This window comes from Chelon labrosus (genome assembly GCF_963514085.1).
Source record: "Chelon labrosus genome assembly, chromosome: 4".
NCBI lineage: Eukaryota > Metazoa > Chordata > Actinopteri > Mugiliformes > Mugilidae > Chelon > Chelon labrosus.
In genome coordinates, this window is record NC_140340.1 from 11,727,086 (window position 1) to 11,743,164 (window position 16,079).

Consider the following 16,079-nt stretch of genomic DNA (forward strand, 5'->3'; position numbering starts at 1 on the left):
TACCGCTTTTGGCTGTGCTGTATTTTAAACTGGCTGCCAGCAGCTTCGCTCCTGCCACACTTGACACGTAACGGCAAACAACCAGTCTCCACGACTGTCACCCTTCATTTACATTCACCTTATCTGACACTGGTCTGTGGGGTCGTCTCTCATCCAGTCTCCTGGCTCCTCAGGGGGCCACCCCAGCGTGGTCCCTGGCCTGCTGGCTGGGAGTCACCAAGGCCACTGTGACTCACACAGACCTGTTTAAAGGTCACCAGGGTGTGTATATATGTGTCGGTGCTTGTCTGTTATGAATATGGAAAAGCACACTCTCTTCCTGTCTGCCTCACATGGAAGGAACGTAGTTAATCTTTCAAGTCACGATGCATCATGCTAGGAAGCTAATTACTCAGTTGTTTGCGGTGTGTCAGTCAAACCGCTGAGCAAATGGCTTGCAGCAGTATAATCGTAGCCTGAGTTGCATGGTTTACACCGAACCTTGTTTATGACATTGAGAAAATGTATTTGGAAATTTACACAGTATGTATAAAAACTCTTGTTCTATGAGTAAGAATCACCAGTCTCCTTCCTCTTTTCATTTCATATAATTAAGAAATTGTAATTCTGGATATTGTTAACATTACAGTCACGTTGCTCGTATGCTCTGTGTGTGTGACAGGTGAGGAAGACTCTTGACGCCACCATGCAGACCCTTCAGGACATGCTTACCGTGGAGGACTTTGATGTTTCAGACGCCTTCCAGCACAGCCAATCCACAGAGTCGGTCAAGTCAGCCTCCTCTGATTCCTACATGAGCAAGGCAAACATCTCAAAGAGGCGATCCAATCAGCAAGAGACAGAGGGCTTCTACTTCACTGTGAGTTGTCAGACAAATGAGAGTGTGCAGATGTACTGTGCTGTATGACAATTGTAACTAGAAATGGTTTAATAATTTGTCCTTTTATCTGTTTCATCTGCAGAAATACAAGGAGTACTTGAATGGCAGCAATCTCATTATCAAACTGCAGGCTAAGCATGACCTTCTGAAGCAGACGCTAGGAGAAGGTGAGACTTACTAAAAGGCTTTTATGCTGAGCATTAGTGTGGCGGAAAGTTCAGTATTAACTGGTTAACACTTGTACCGTTTACCAGCATCAGTGCAATAATGAGTGTTTCCAAGCCTGTAGGATTCTGCAACACAGAGATGGAGTTACAGGGCTTTTAAAACAAATCTGTATCGAACAAAAAAATAAAAATAAAATATTGACTAGATTTACTTCTGCGTAATCTATCAGGAACTCCCTCCTGCTCATTTGGAAACATTGCACCAAAGTACAGTGATCCCTCGTTTATCGCGGGAGTTACGTTCTAAAAATAACCCGCGATAGGCGAAATCCGCGAAGTAGTCAGCTTTATTCTTTACAATGATTATAAATGTTTTAAGGTTGCAAAACCCCTCACTACACACTTTATACACTTTTCTCAATAACTTGCAAACATACCGCACTTCAGTCACACTGCCAGCGATCAAAGATACTGTATATGTAAATTTGGCAAGCTGAACGCATTCTGTACTGTACAAGAGACACCGTACGGAGGAGATTGATTGACAATGGTCTACAGTCCCTTAGCCAATCAGGACGCAAAAGACGACACGTGGGCTCTCCCTTAGCCAATCAGGATGCATAAAACAATGCGCTGTAAAAAAAAAAAAAAAAAAAAAAAAAAGCATGCAAAATTGCACTAAAAAAAATCCGCGAAACTGCGAGGCCGCGATAGGTGAACCGCGTTATAGTGAGGGACTACTGTATATCATTCTCTGTCATTCATTTGACAACTTGACAACTTGACGCGCAGCAAGGTCACTGGTTAAACAAAAAACCCGCAGCTCAGGATAAGAAGAACATCGCTCGGAGGCTGGGTTATGACACATTTACTTGATGCGCATGGACTTGAAGCCAGTAGAGACGTTGAAGCCAAAAGAGGGAATGAGGATTTATATTTTTACACACAATCTTGTTGCTATGTCAGGCTCTTGCAGTCATGCTTTTTTGGTTACATAACCAATCACACATTTTTTTTTTGACTCTCAGGATCATTGATCGGCTAATGTCAATGGTACATTTGTGAATATACAGCAGTAGGTTATACAATATGTGTTGGCATTTGATTTTTTACAATCTACTTAAATTTCTGGCCCTGATGGCATGTCATGGCCTGAAAAGACAGGGAAAACCTTGGACCAGCACAATACAGTGTAGCACTGTACTTGAGTATCGTTCAACCTTGGTATGTTACAATGCATTAACTTCAGCCAAAAGAGAGAGAAAACATTTTCAACCTCAGACTCATGCTGCTTTAAGGTTGGAATTATGAGTGTCTGACATAAAGAGGGATTGTGCTGGAAGCTGCTTTACTCGTGACGTGATCCTCCAACAAACAGTTCTGATTGACTGATCAAAGTGAGGCCTTAATTTGTTTGCGCACAGAGAGGTGCGCGTATGTGTGTGTGTGTGTTTTTGCGCGCGCTAATGTGGCGTGCGGATATCATGAAATCATCACACTGTACAAATCAGCTCCCACAGCCTCCCACTCCAGTTGCCCCTGGATACATTTTCACTTTGCAGAGAGAGTAGACAGGCCATCCCCTTCTGGGGCTCTTGTGCCGTTTCTAGGGCGACCGCTGAATGACCGCTGCCTGGCGGTGAGTCAAATGCAGCCATGGCGCTCACCCCATTCAATCCGGCTGAATAGATGCCCGTTTTCTCATAACACCCCTTTCCGTCTCCATCTGCCAGCCTTGCATAGTCAGCCAGCACTCAACCATACAGCTAACTTCTGTGATTGTAAAACTAGCGTATACTAATTTAGTCTCTTTCTCTACGTTCTATCCTTTTAGGGGAGAGGGCTGAATATGGAACAACAAGGTAAGATGTCCAGAGACAAGAGGCTGAATAAAGTAGGCGATGATGTGTGAAATCCTTCCCGTGTCCTTGGATGTTGGATGAATGAGATCACAGTGTGGGAATAGGAGTTTAGCCCCAACTTTATTTGCTGGAACAATGGATCGATCCAAATTAGGGAAGGTGGCGCTCAGGGTTCTTCTTCCGTGTTTCAATTTAGAAAAATGTGTTGAGACTGAAATGATAAATGAGATGACAGTGAGATTGATGTCCTGGGGTTGTTTTGCTAAAGAAAAACAATTCAGTGAGCAGGAAATCAGAACAAATATTGACAAGGAAAGCTCATGATTTAATGCAAGATTTTGAGACTCTTATTTTGATCAAATATGTAGTGAATAATGTGTTGGACATCTCCTTGTGGTCATTATCACTGACTTTGATAAAGTTTGCTACACCAGCGTCATGTGAAGTTCAGTTTAATGGACTCGTTTCATATTTTGGGAACACTTATTTGCTTTCTTGCCAAATGCTAAATGAGACAGAAGCCATGACAGACTGCCCATTAGCTTAGCTTAGTTTAGCATAAAGTTCAGAAGTGGGGAAACAGCTAGCCTTAAACTGCTACTGAAACCACGCAGTTTAAAGGGCAGCCGCTGTTAACATCAGACATTAGAAATTTTAGACCACCGGCGTTCCAATACTTGTGCTAAGCTAGCCTGATGACTCATATTCTCCGGCTGTAGTGAGACAAGAAGGGTATCAATCATCTCATCTAACGCTCCGCATGAAGCAAATATGTGTATTCCTCAAATTATGAAACTATGGTTTAAAGTTTGACGTATTTTTTTTTGGAAATGAAAATTTCTGTTGACAGATATTTTGTGGGAAAACAAATATTATTGATGTATGTTAAAGAATGTATTGTGATGTGCACTTATACCCATTGCATTATTATTCCTATTTACCATGTACCAACGCTACAACCCCCACCATCTCCCCAGGCCCCCCTCTCTTCCCCCTAAACCCCAGAGAATGCGGAAGTCTAGACCTCGCTCCATTTTTAAGCAAAAGCTGTTTAACGGCAATATGGAGGCCTTCATTCAGGTATTAGCCCATCTGTGCCCTTTGTCTCTCCATGAGCTCAGCTGTCTCGCTAGCAGTCCTTTGGGGGTTCTCTTGCCTGTGACCACTCTTTTTTTTTTTTTTTTACCCAAACGTTGTCTACTCACGCACTTTCCTCTTGCTCGACGCCTTGTCTTCTCAGTCTTCTAGTTTAGGAACGACAGGATAAGGTGAAAGCTGGTAAGGCAAGTTGTGCAGATATCTGTGCAAGGTTGACATTCATGGCTTTTGTGAGTCCGCAGAATCGAGGCGCTAAATAAATTTGGTTTTAAATTAAAGTTTATCAGCCATGCACCGGCTATTTTAGTCTATGCAAAAAAAAAAAAAAAAAAAAAACTTTTGTCATTTTGTTGTTAATTGATATTTTTAAGATTTAATCATCTGAAATATCAGCCGTTATCTTGTTACAGGTTCTAACTTGTGAGATTCTGCTGCTTTAACTTTTAGGTTACTGGTAATTTAATGGGCACTTTTTTTTGATAATTATTTAAATAACTGAGAAAGAAACAGGTAGATTAATCAATTCAAAGCCCTTAAAATGTAGTGTTTTCCTTGAAGTCAACCAGCTCCTTTTTGGCTAATAAATCAACTTATTGCCCACCTTCCCTCCTCTCGGGTACCACCTTCCCTCCCACCCCCTCCACCCTCAAGCCATATCCTCATGTCTCATGCCCCACAAGGCACTGATGCTTTGGCTATTCTATCAGGCCAGGCCTCTTTCTTTCTCTCTCTCTCTCTTTCTCTCTTTCTCTCTCTCTCTCTCTCTCTCTGTTCCTGTAAGATCTGTCTCTCTCACTAACCTGTTGTGGTTGTTGTTGCTTCTCTTCCTCTGTCTACGTGCCTTACTGCTCTCTGCCCAGGGGAAGAAGGAATGTCCGTGCCAGGAGTCAGGTACTCTGTCTTATAGCGGGGCGGTGATTATGTCGCTCACTGTTCAGTATGCTAACCCACATCTCTGTGCCTCTGTCCTGTTGGCATTCTTGTGATATTACCGTAGTGATAGCAAAATACTATGGTGCAAACACTAACACGATTTTATTCTGCATATATGTATATATTTTTTACTTTAGCAGTGAATAATCAACAATGTCATCTCAAAACATGTAAGGCTAATTCACTTGAGGGGCTGCCTCTGTAAACTTCAATTGATAACACCTTGTTGGCATGACTGTTTTTCAGTTTATTTTGTATTTATATCCAATAATAATAAATTCATTCTGCCTGTAGGATTCAGGGCAGCCTATACCAGTGGTGGTTGAGAGTTGCATTCGGTACATCAATCTGTATGGTATGTTCCATCTCAGTTCTTATGTACTCCACCTTTTTTATTCTGTTTGTTAGAAATATTTTAAGGTGAGCCGAGGGTTTGTGAAATCTTAAATTATGTTCCGTATGATGCACAAGAACAAAAAGAAATGAAGTAAACAAACTATATAAGTTTGATTTTCTGTTTATAATGCAGTTTATGCTACTGCGTCAATTTGATGCTGAATAAACCTAATGCCGCAGCCTGACATGCACCTCTCCAGAAATGTAACTATGTGTCATGGCAACGCAGACCACAAGAGCTGTGATTGGTCGGCTTGGTAGTAGCGTGTTTCCGCTTTAGTATTTCCAGCTACTTCTCATTCTCCACAATTTTCAAATCGATTGTTTTGGATCAATGAAGATGGGACACATTGAGGAAAGGTTAACTGTGGAGTTTCGGAGATATAAACATTCGTGTGACTTGCCGTCGGCGAAATTTCGGCGAACGTTTCAGTCGCCATTTTTGAAAGTGAAAAGTCACACACAGTTAAAGTTCAGGTACATCAACCGTAGGAACTGGTTGCTCTCCGCTGTTATGACTGTCATCTCACTTTAGATCACAATGAACACGATGTCCATTTCAATGTTTTATTTATTATTATGCAGAGATTTAATGCTATTTCTTCTAAAATACACCTAATTTGTGTTTTATGGGGGTCTCAGGAGTCCATGTGGGCAATTTGAATTGAATTAGACACAAAAATCGCATAAATATATTACCATCGCCCCAGTGCTGATGATTGCACTCATGCTGAAGACAGATCTCTTGAGATCTACTTTGCAATAAAAGCATACTGGTGGATTTTCTAACAAAAACACTGAATACAAACTACAACAACATACATATTTTACACACATAAAACAACTGGAAAAACAGCAAGTTAACAAATAAAATGTCTTCATGGCTAATTAGTCAAGAAATCTTCTAACAGCGGACGTCTTTAATCCCTCAACACCTTCCACAGTTTGTTTGTTTTTTGTTTTTTTTGCCTCTGCACACTAACACACAAAGATAGCATTATTATTTTTATTACATTTGTTTGTTTTTGCTAATGTGCTTAAAGCCTCCTGGCGTTCAGTGCTGTGCATATATCAGATTTTTTAATCATCTTTGGATTTTGTAGAATTCGCTCTTTACCATTTGTCCAAAGTAAATGTGCAGATGACGTTCAACAGCACAATATATAGTGTTTGTGTAAGTGGTTGTGTCATTTGTATTCATTTATTTTATTTGTTTTCATTTTGCACTAACGGCTTTATCTGTCCGCAGGTCTTCAGCAGCAAGGTATATTTCGAGTTCCAGGATCCCAGGTCGAAGTCAACGATATTAAAAATGCATTTGAAAGAGGTTAGTCCCAGGTCGCGTGGCCATCTTCTCGTGATTGATTTTAAATTGTGTTTTGCCCACCTGGAAACCCACAGTCAATCTCACAGGACTCTAAAGTGCAAATAAAGAGCCTGTGTGTCACATGTGACCCTGTAATGGACATGTAAACCATTTAATGCATAATGCATAAGATCAGCACAGAGGAGCAGTAAATGAGGAAACCCATAGCTCTCCCAATGGTTATATTGACTTTCTTAATTTGAAATACACTTAAAAAAATCATCAGTGCTATGTTACATGAACGTGATTGCAATGATTTAAAAGAAATGGGTGGATTAAAAGTGTGTTACATCCACAGGAGAGGATCCACTGGTGGATGATCAGAATGATCATGACATCAACTCCGTGGCAGGCGTTCTCAAGCTCTACTTTCGGGGGCTGGAAAACCCGCTGTTCCCTAAGGAGCGTTTCCTCGACCTTATATCCACAACCAGTGAGTCACATTCCGGGAAAACATCTGAAATATGCAAGGATTTTTATTTAGTCTCCTTAACTGATCCACAACTGACTCTTTTTCAGAGCTCGACTCTGGCGCAGAAAGAGCTCACCACCTCCAGCAGATAATCGTGACTCTTCAGCGGCCTGTGATCATCGTCATGAGATACCTGTTTGCATTTCTGAATCAGTAAGTCTCGGTGCAGCAGATTTCCCACGTGCAGCGTTGATGTAGTGATGCTCACGGCCTCTGTCTTTCCAAGTCTTTCCCAGTACAGCGACGAAAACATGATGGACCCGTACAACCTAGCTATTTGCTTTGGTCCCACGCTGATGCCCATACCAGACGAACAAGATCCCGTGTCCTGCCAAGCACACGTTAACGAGGTCATCAAGACAATTATCATCCACCATGAGGCCATCTTCCCAAGCCTGCGAGAGTTGGATGGACCTGTGTATGAGAAGTGCATGGCTGGAGGGGAGGAGTACTGGTAGGTACAAGGTACAAAGTGTCAAATTAGGATGAAAACATCCAGTTTGTACCATGGCTTTGGGTCAGATTTAATTTGGCTGGTGGTTGGCTTTTGTTTCCAATAGTTTAATTTAATTTTAGCATTTACATATTGAAATAAAGTAAAATGCTAATTAAGAAGTCTTTTGATAGAAAGATCTCGTCTCGTCTTCTCCCACTTCTTTTGATAGAAAGATAAAATCAAAGACCATTGTCTGAGTCTCAGTTTTTAGCATTTCTGCTTTTCTCCGCTCAGCGAAAGCCCTCACAGCGAGCCGGGAGCTCTTGACGAGATAGACAATGGCACCGGCCCGAACACGAGCGATGAAGGTGAGTCGCTAAACACAATCAATCCTCTGTCGAGATTGCAGCTGCAGCCGTAGGAGCTGAGGGAGGAAATAATGGGATTTCTCGAATTGGATTCTGTCACATTCTCTGTGTCGCAGAGCTGGAGCAGATTGAGGCCATAGCGAAATTTGACTACGTGGGCCGCAGTCCAAGAGAGCTGTCCTTCAAGAAGGGGGCCTCTCTGCTACTCTACCTGCGAGCTTCTCAGGACTGGTGGGAAGGCCGACATAATGGTGTGGATGGGCTGATCCCGCATCAGTACATTGTGGTACAAGACATGTAAGTAAGGTTTATTTAGCCTTATTTAGCCTATAAAAACATTTTATTAGCTCATGCAGATGTTATTTTAGCGTAAGACTTCATCACATCTTTAACTAAAGAAGCTAGTCGCCAAATTACACTTTTCCATTCTTACTTTTCGAGCTGAGTTGTGTTTTCAAAAAAGGCCCTAAAAGACTTTACCTTTGCGAGGATTAGAGTAATTAAAATGCTCCCTCTGCCTCTTCTCATTTTCTTTCCACACTTTTAGTTGCAGGAATAAAAGTAATTACTCTGTCCCGTTCAATAATCTTCTATAGACCTTTAGAGAGGTGCCTTTTCTTCAACTGGACAAGTAGTTAAGTCATTCAACAAATGCTCCAGCCTCCTACTTTAAGAACAGCACTGCATCACACTGCAGGTAACACAATTAAAGCCAAATTAAGAAGATTTATGCAGTACCAGACGTGGCTTCTAGGGAGCAATCAGGTGGTTAATTTTGTCTGCAGAAGCCAATGAAACATTTCATTAAGAGAGAAGCCATTAATCCAGAGCCATCACCGGTGTTATGTCTGTATCAGGGATGATGCATTCTCAGACAGCATTCAGAGGACTGATAGTGAGACCAGCAGTGGGCCGCATCACGATGACAGAACCTCGTCCAGACACGAGCATCAATCTCCTTGTGAACACACACCTGAGAACCGCTTTGGACCAGCATTAGGAAGGTGGGGTTAGTTAAAAACACCATGGGGTGTATGACTTTGATAGTGGGAGGGCACTGAAATTACGCTAAGAAATCCCTACTAATAACAAAGTATGAATCCGTGTTATCACCTTCTCTTAGGGTGAGAGTGCGATCAGATGGCGGTGTGGTTCCACGCCACAGGAACGGAGCCGACAGCCTCAGCCCCACCAGAGCTGCCGATCAGCCCCCGAGGGTAATGCCTCGGCCCTGCAGCCCACACAAGATGGCTGTTAGCAGGGGCCCGATGGACAGTCCGGAGAAACGGCGTCTCACCACATTCGGCAGTGCAGGCTGCATCAACCACCCCGACAGAAAGGCGCTTGTCGACAGCCACTCTCAGCGATCGTCACCGAGCACCACTCGGCATGCCAGTTTGGGAGACCACAAAGCTCTTGAGGCCGAGGCGCTCGCTGAGGTGAGTGTCATCACTAGAATACACTTTGAAGTAATCGGATTCATTGAACTGCATTTGATGTTCCAACGACTGAGCCACCATCAGTTTTAATTTTAGTGTAGTCTACAGGTTTCGGTTCTGACAAAAAGACACATTTAGGAAAAGAACATTCCTGCTCTAAATAAATTGACTGTATATGTTCACTGTATCCTCTGTCCTGTGTAGCAGAACAATACACAGTTGGTAAAGAAAATAGTTGATCTGGGCTCCACAATTTTGAAAAGTTCTCTCACATTAACAGTGGTTTTATTTACTCTTTACCTGACTATTTAACATCATTTCTAAATCTTAACATTCTCTTTACCTCCGCTCGTGTTTGTCAGGACATAGAGAAAACGATGAACACAGCTCTACACGAGCTGCGTGAGCTGGAGAGGCAGAATGTAGCCAAACACGCCCCTGATGTTGTTCTCGACACACTGGAGCCCCTCAAACACCCCAGCGCGGGCCAGGAGCCGTCTGCCAGCCCCCTCCACACCATGGTGATCCGAGATCCAGATGCGGCCCAGCGACGCAGCAGCAGCAGCTCGTCCTCCGAGACCATGACCACTTTTAAGCCTGCTCTTTCAGCGCGTAGACCAAGCGCGCCTCTAAGGCCCCCGCCTGTCAGACCTGTCCGACCGGCTCCTGTGATTGGACAGGGCCAGGGACCGCACCGGTCCAGCAGCTCTAGTTCTTCGGGACTGGGCAGCCCGGGCATCACCCCAACTGACAGGGTCTTTCCAAAAGCGCCCTCCCCATCACCGTCCACCTCCTCCTCGTCCTCCGACAAACAAGGTAACATGTAGCTCCGGTCAGTCACAAGTCAAGTGGATGAAGAACACTATGGACACCGACTGACTGTGACCATCACGCCCCTACACGTCTTTCTGACAGCAAACAGACATTGACACCTGGTCTCTATGAAGAATATTTACCACTAATCTCGTGTAGTGTAGGACGGCTACTTCTGATATCTGCCCACACACTTATTGGGAGGAAGTCGACATACTGTATTACAGTAACATATTACACAGAAATAGGATTATTTTATAGACCATGCTGAATAGCAATGCTGGAAAAAAAGAAGAAGAAGAATGCACTGGAAAATACTTGTGTTTACTGAAATATGGCAATGAAACATGAAATGTTATTAGGTTACAAAGATGCTGTGAGCTTGTACTTTGTGTCTGGTTTCCTGTTCCATTATGAAGGGAACACTTAGGGGAATATTTCACCACTGACCATGTAGACAATCAGTCTGTGCTGGTGGTTCATATAGTTTATTGTTACTATAATTCCTTGGACACCATTTATGTTGAGACAGAAGTTTGCTCAGAGAGCCTTTCCCACAGTGTCACGCTCTAGGCAGTCAGACAGCATGGCTGAATGGTGAAGCCAGAGCGGGATTGCCTTAAGCTGCTGTTCTCAAAATGACCACTAGATGCCGACTCATAGGAAATACACTGCCTGGCCCGAAAAAAAAAAAAAAAAAGTCGCCACCTGGATTTAACTAAGCAAATAGGTACGAGCCTCCTATTGGATAATTACTGCATGGGTGATTATCTTTCAGCTGGCAACAAGTTATTTAACCCCAACTGATGCAATGAGTAGCTCTTCATTTCTTAAACGACCATGTTGAAAGACACATCCTGTGGTCGTGGAAAAGATGTTAGTCTGTTTGAGAGGGGTCAAATCATTGGCATGCATCAAGCAGAGAAAACATCTAAAGAGATTGAAAAAACTACTAAAATAGGGTTAAGAACTGTCCAACGCTTTATTAAAAACTGGAAGGAGGGTGGGGAACCATTGTCTATGAGGAAGAAATGTAGTCAGAAAAAATCCAGATTGATCGTGATCGGCGATCACTTGAATGTTTGGTGAAATCGAATCGAAGAAAAACAACAGTAGAACTCAGGGCTATGTTTAATAGTGAAAGTAAGATCATTTCCACATGTACAATGCGTAGGGAACTCAAGGGATTGGAACTGAACAGCTGTGTAGTCTTATAAAAACCACTAATCAGTGAGGCTAACTGGGGAAAAAGGCTTCAGTTTGCCAGGGAGCATAAAGATTGGACTCTGGAGCAATTGAAGAAGGTCATGTGGTCTGATGAGTTGCTGCAATTGGTCAAGTCTAGGTCCAGCAACATTATGTGCCCAAAAAATGAGGTCAGCTGACTACCTGAATATACTGAATGACCAGGTTATTCCATCGATGGATTTTTTCTTTCCTGATGTTCACGGGCATATTCCAAGATGACAATGCCAGGATTCATGGGGCTCAAATTGTGAAAGAGTGGTTCAGGGAGCATGAGACATCATTTTCACACATGGATTGGCCACCACAGAGTCCAGACATCAACCCCACTGAGAATCTTTGGGATGTGCTGGAGAAGGCTTTGCTCAGTGGTTGGAACACTGGATGGAAATAAATCTTGTGACATTGCAGAAGCTTATCTAAACAATGCCACACTGAATGCTTGCAGTAATCAAAGCTAAAGGGGTCCAATGAAATATTAGAGTCTGTGACCAGGCAGTGTATAACTGTATGATAATAGATTGTGTAAATGATTAAAAAAATAAAAAATAATCTATGCATAGTGGCTTTAAATGAAATGGACACATTCTCCAAATGTTACCTTGAAGTGTAATTAAAAAAGTCTGCCCTCCTCAAACTCAATGGAGAGTTGATTCGGTTGCCAACTAAAGCACAAATGTGACTACTTGGCTCCTAGCAAAGCGGTGCCGATTCAGTCTGGCGAGTTTGCAGTTCGATTGGTTTCAAGCCGAGTTAAGCGGTGGCAGTGCAGCAGCTCATTTGCCTCTCTTTGTTGCATTTCTTCGGCAGCGGATCAGGACTGTTACAAACCCACGGTGATTCTATAATACTTGATCAGTACACAGTGGCATCATATTGGAAAAAAAGACTTCTTACGTCTGATATGGAGATAAAAGAAAATTATTCTCTCAGACTGAACTACCTTCCTTTGTCCTCACACATTGATTCAAAGATTTCCGAACGGGCCAGCTGGTGGCAGAAGAGACCAGGCTAACGCTGGTTGTAACCATTATAGATATGCCATCCATATATGTCTAAACAGGGAAATAAAGGTCAGATTATAATATTTTTCATCTCGCTATATATATATATTAAAAAAGAAAAAAAGGTTAGCTGTGTTACCTCAACAAACAAGTAAACACTCTTGTACAATTCAAACGACTAATGCACTTATAAACACAACAGGGAACTGTGCTGCATTTGTGGGTTCTGTGTCTTCATTTTGACAAAGTTGTACTAGAAACATGATATAGCACATCAGTGTCATTGCAGCTTGTCTAGACTCGTCTAGGTTGCACGCGGCCACTGCGGTCCGCGCGGATGTTTAGCCCAACTTGTTTACCGTCGGTGATAATTGTTGTCTGATGAGGATGATCGGTATATCTTTAAAGTGTAACAGGTACGTTGGAATGAAAGAAAAAAAAAAAAAAAATATATATATATATATACGTATTGTTAAAGGTCGCTTGTAAAAATAATTAAAAAAATAACAGTGTATGATAGGAGCGGGATATATTATCATCTCTAGTGTAGATTTTTTTGTAATTCTTATCCTTGCACAGATATTAGCAAAACAATAAATCGATGAAACCCGAAAGAGTTTTGTATGTCTTGTGACTTTCAGTGAAAAAAACTGAAAATGATCAGTGGCCCTGATAAAATGCACCACACAACATTATGTAAATACAAATGCAGGTACTCTTCAGTGTTGTGCACAAAAGTTGAATGAATGCTGATCCATTCATTAACTACAGTGGTTTTGCAGTGCCACCTACCGGCCAGCATGCACTTCAGCAACATCTTACTGGAAAGCATTAAGAAGTTACGAAGTTAAGAAAACACAGAAATAAAATGAAACACAAGCTCCCAGATAAGACTTTTTTTTTTTAAAGTTTTTGTTTCTTTATCTAACTCATTCGGTATTGCGTGATTAATGACTTGACAACATATCTCATCATTAGGTGTTTTGATAAAGCTTTTGCTTATTGCATCAACAATCTGCTATTTGATTAAGATCTGAAAAGTGTTGCATCACACTGCTGATAATGTGCCGAGTGGTTCTCAGTCAGTTACTGCGTGCGCCCTGTGGATGGAGGCATTGTCATCCTAAAAAACGCTAGACTGAAACGTTCCGCCGGGGTGGAAAGTGTCTCCTTATTTATGGATATTCAGTTGCACACTTGGAGTTGAGTGAATCCCGGAGGAAAACTTATAATACACAAAGGAACAAATAAAAAAATAAAAAAAAAAGGAACTTCACTGTGGCACCGCACGATATGAAATTAGAAGTTGAACAAACCCTAAGACATACCAGCAAAAAAAAAGCATGCTACAGAACATCAGACCTATAAAGTCCTCATTGCAGTGGGAAACACACCTTCACACCTGGGTCTTTCTAAACAGGCCACAGGCCTTTCCGCCGGGTCACGAGATAAATTGGAGAAGGAGGAAGAAAAACACACGTTTCTGTATTGATTTGTGGACTTTTCTCTCTGAAGTTTAGAGGAGACGTCTGTCTTTGGCGGAACTGTTAACAAGACAAGGGGCCTTAACGAGACACTTGTATTATAAGGGGCAGCCTCTTGAAAACCTCTCGCCTGCAGTGCATTGTATTCGTTTTAAACGAGCTGTCAGGTTTTCTAGCTGGAAAGCAAATATACGTATATATAGAAAAAAGTGCAATTCTAGGTGTAAAGTAAAATCAAAGTATTGCATTTTATTGCAGATAGAGCGCTTTAGCAGTTATACCAAAATACCGCTGTATTCTTTGCACCTGCTTACTTATAAAATACATGTAATATGCATGATAAAAAAATGCTTTTTACTTGAAAACAAAACTGGTGCCTCCCTTCCAGTGCTCGCTACCAGGTGTTACAGTGACATTTTCTCTGAACTGATATAAATCTGCTCGCTTTAGTTTTCTTCAACGGCACCTCAACAGCTCTTCTGAGGCGCTGCTGACACGCAGACAAAGACACGTAGACAAGAAATTGTAAATGATCCTCTTTGGCGCTCAGACAACAAAAGTCGTCATTTGTGTTGTTTTCCATATCCTGATCAAGGTAATTTTCCTCGGCCGCTTTGTTTTGTCCGTGTCCAGCCCTCAGTGTCAGGTTTAATTCATTTAGGTGTGTTTATTGAGATTAAAGTGGGAATATAATCAGATTATTACCTTGACCGAGGCCTGAATGGCTGCCAAGAGGGAACGGACCACCCTTAGACTAACACCCAGCTTTCCGGCTATGGCCTCTTAGTTCAAAAAGGCCTTTTCATTAATGTTGTGATATGATTAGGAAGGCCACCAGGGTTGAAGCTAACACAGGTCCGGGGATTGTGGTCAATTCTCTCAGTACTACCAAGCAACACAGCACACAGATCCGTTGGTTAGATGGATATGAATACACGTAGGAGCTAAAAAAAATATGAACTTCGGCAGGAGTTTTCAATTTCCTACTTAATTTATGCCTCTGGCGCAGAATTAACCAAAGCTAGCAAAAATAATGACGTCACAGTTTCTGTATAAAAGGAGAGAAAGCAGTCCCTTTTTTCCTCAACATGCTATAGCTTCATTAATAACCAGCGGTAAACAATGCTGAGCAGGTTCTGCGCAGGTCCTTCGCAACAGGTTTTCATCCCAGTTTGCTCTCACAACCAAAATAAGGATACGGTTGCATGTTGAGTATCGCTACCCCTAGATAACCCTTTCTCTTAATGATAAATAATGAGATTAATTAAATCCTTTGCACAATGTAAGCAAAATAAATCCATGGATTATTTGCACATTTAATTTGTCACTGACACTACAGCAGGTTAATCCCCCCTCTCCATTATAATCACTTTGTTTGCTATTAGATCTGGTTTGCATCTTGTGTTAGAGGTAACATTTGTTTCATGCCATGGCAGTTTGTAAATTTCAGTTCCTGCTCACTTGATCCATTGCTCCGCATTAAGCAGATCAATTATACTGACTCGGTGTGGCCATCTGACATGCAATTAATTGATAAGATGCTTATCCAAAGTCAACAAATGGATGAGATATATTTCTGTAAGCTGCACTGAACCTGGAGTGTTTGTTTCCAAGTAAAATAATAATTCATTTCCTCTATCAAACAGCGGTGTCAGAGGGGAAACTGTTTTATGACCTTAAACTTATATGTATATGATTTAACTCGCTTAGGGATTTCGACTAAAAAAACGATAACAACTAAAAAAGTCATGTTTTGTTTCACCCTGAAACAGATATCATAGTCAGGTTTTTTTTTTTTCCTTTTCATTATTGGAAACATCTGACTGAAGTATAGTTGAAGCAAGAGGAGACTTTAGTAACAGCGGTGCACTGAAACCACGATTATCCGGTAAATAATTCACTACAATTGTTTCTGTGCTCTTTTATGGGAATACTGTCATGCTCAATGGTCCGGTTCGAGTTGAGTCGAGTTCTTGCAGTGGTTTCACTTTCTGGTGCAAATACCAGCAGGTCATTCCAGTGTGATTAACCCCATGTTTCTGTTTGATCAGTGCATTTTAAACAAGTCCAGCCTGACAGGGAAACATTTCTGATTCACGCACACATGGGTTGAAAT

At 41.8% G+C, this 16,079-nt stretch overlaps 1 protein-coding gene across 4 annotated transcripts in view; it reads left to right on the forward strand.

The window, feature by feature from the left end:
* The window catches only part of LOC311487445 (SLIT-ROBO Rho GTPase-activating protein 3-like), a 34,474-nt gene extending 19,192 nt beyond the window's left edge, over positions 1 to 15,282 (forward strand). For 2 of the 4 annotated variants that reach the window (XM_084543714.1, XM_084543716.1), the window contains 14 exons: positions 662 to 859; positions 963 to 1,047; positions 2,882 to 2,909; positions 3,887 to 3,989; positions 5,235 to 5,295; positions 6,586 to 6,663; positions 7,001 to 7,135; positions 7,222 to 7,327; positions 7,401 to 7,628; positions 7,905 to 7,978; positions 8,095 to 8,275; positions 8,836 to 8,982; positions 9,102 to 9,417; positions 9,780 to 15,281. In XM_084543714.1, the coding sequence (XP_084399840.1) occupies positions 662 to 859; positions 963 to 1,047; positions 2,882 to 2,909; positions 3,887 to 3,989; positions 5,235 to 5,295; positions 6,586 to 6,663; positions 7,001 to 7,135; positions 7,222 to 7,327; positions 7,401 to 7,628; positions 7,905 to 7,978; positions 8,095 to 8,275; positions 8,836 to 8,982; positions 9,102 to 9,417; positions 9,780 to 10,244 (2,205 nt within the window). In that variant the 3' untranslated portion in view covers positions 10,245 to 15,281. Of the gene's footprint in view, positions 1 to 661; positions 860 to 962; positions 1,048 to 2,881; positions 2,910 to 3,886; positions 3,990 to 4,867; positions 4,899 to 5,234; positions 5,296 to 6,585; positions 6,664 to 7,000; positions 7,136 to 7,221; positions 7,328 to 7,400; positions 7,629 to 7,904; positions 7,979 to 8,094; positions 8,276 to 8,835; positions 8,983 to 9,101; positions 9,418 to 9,779 lie in introns of all 4 variants that reach the window. The other 2 variants (XM_084543717.1, XM_084543715.1) reach the window with 2 other exon arrangements.
* Positions 15,283 to 16,079: the final 797 nt, after the last annotated feature.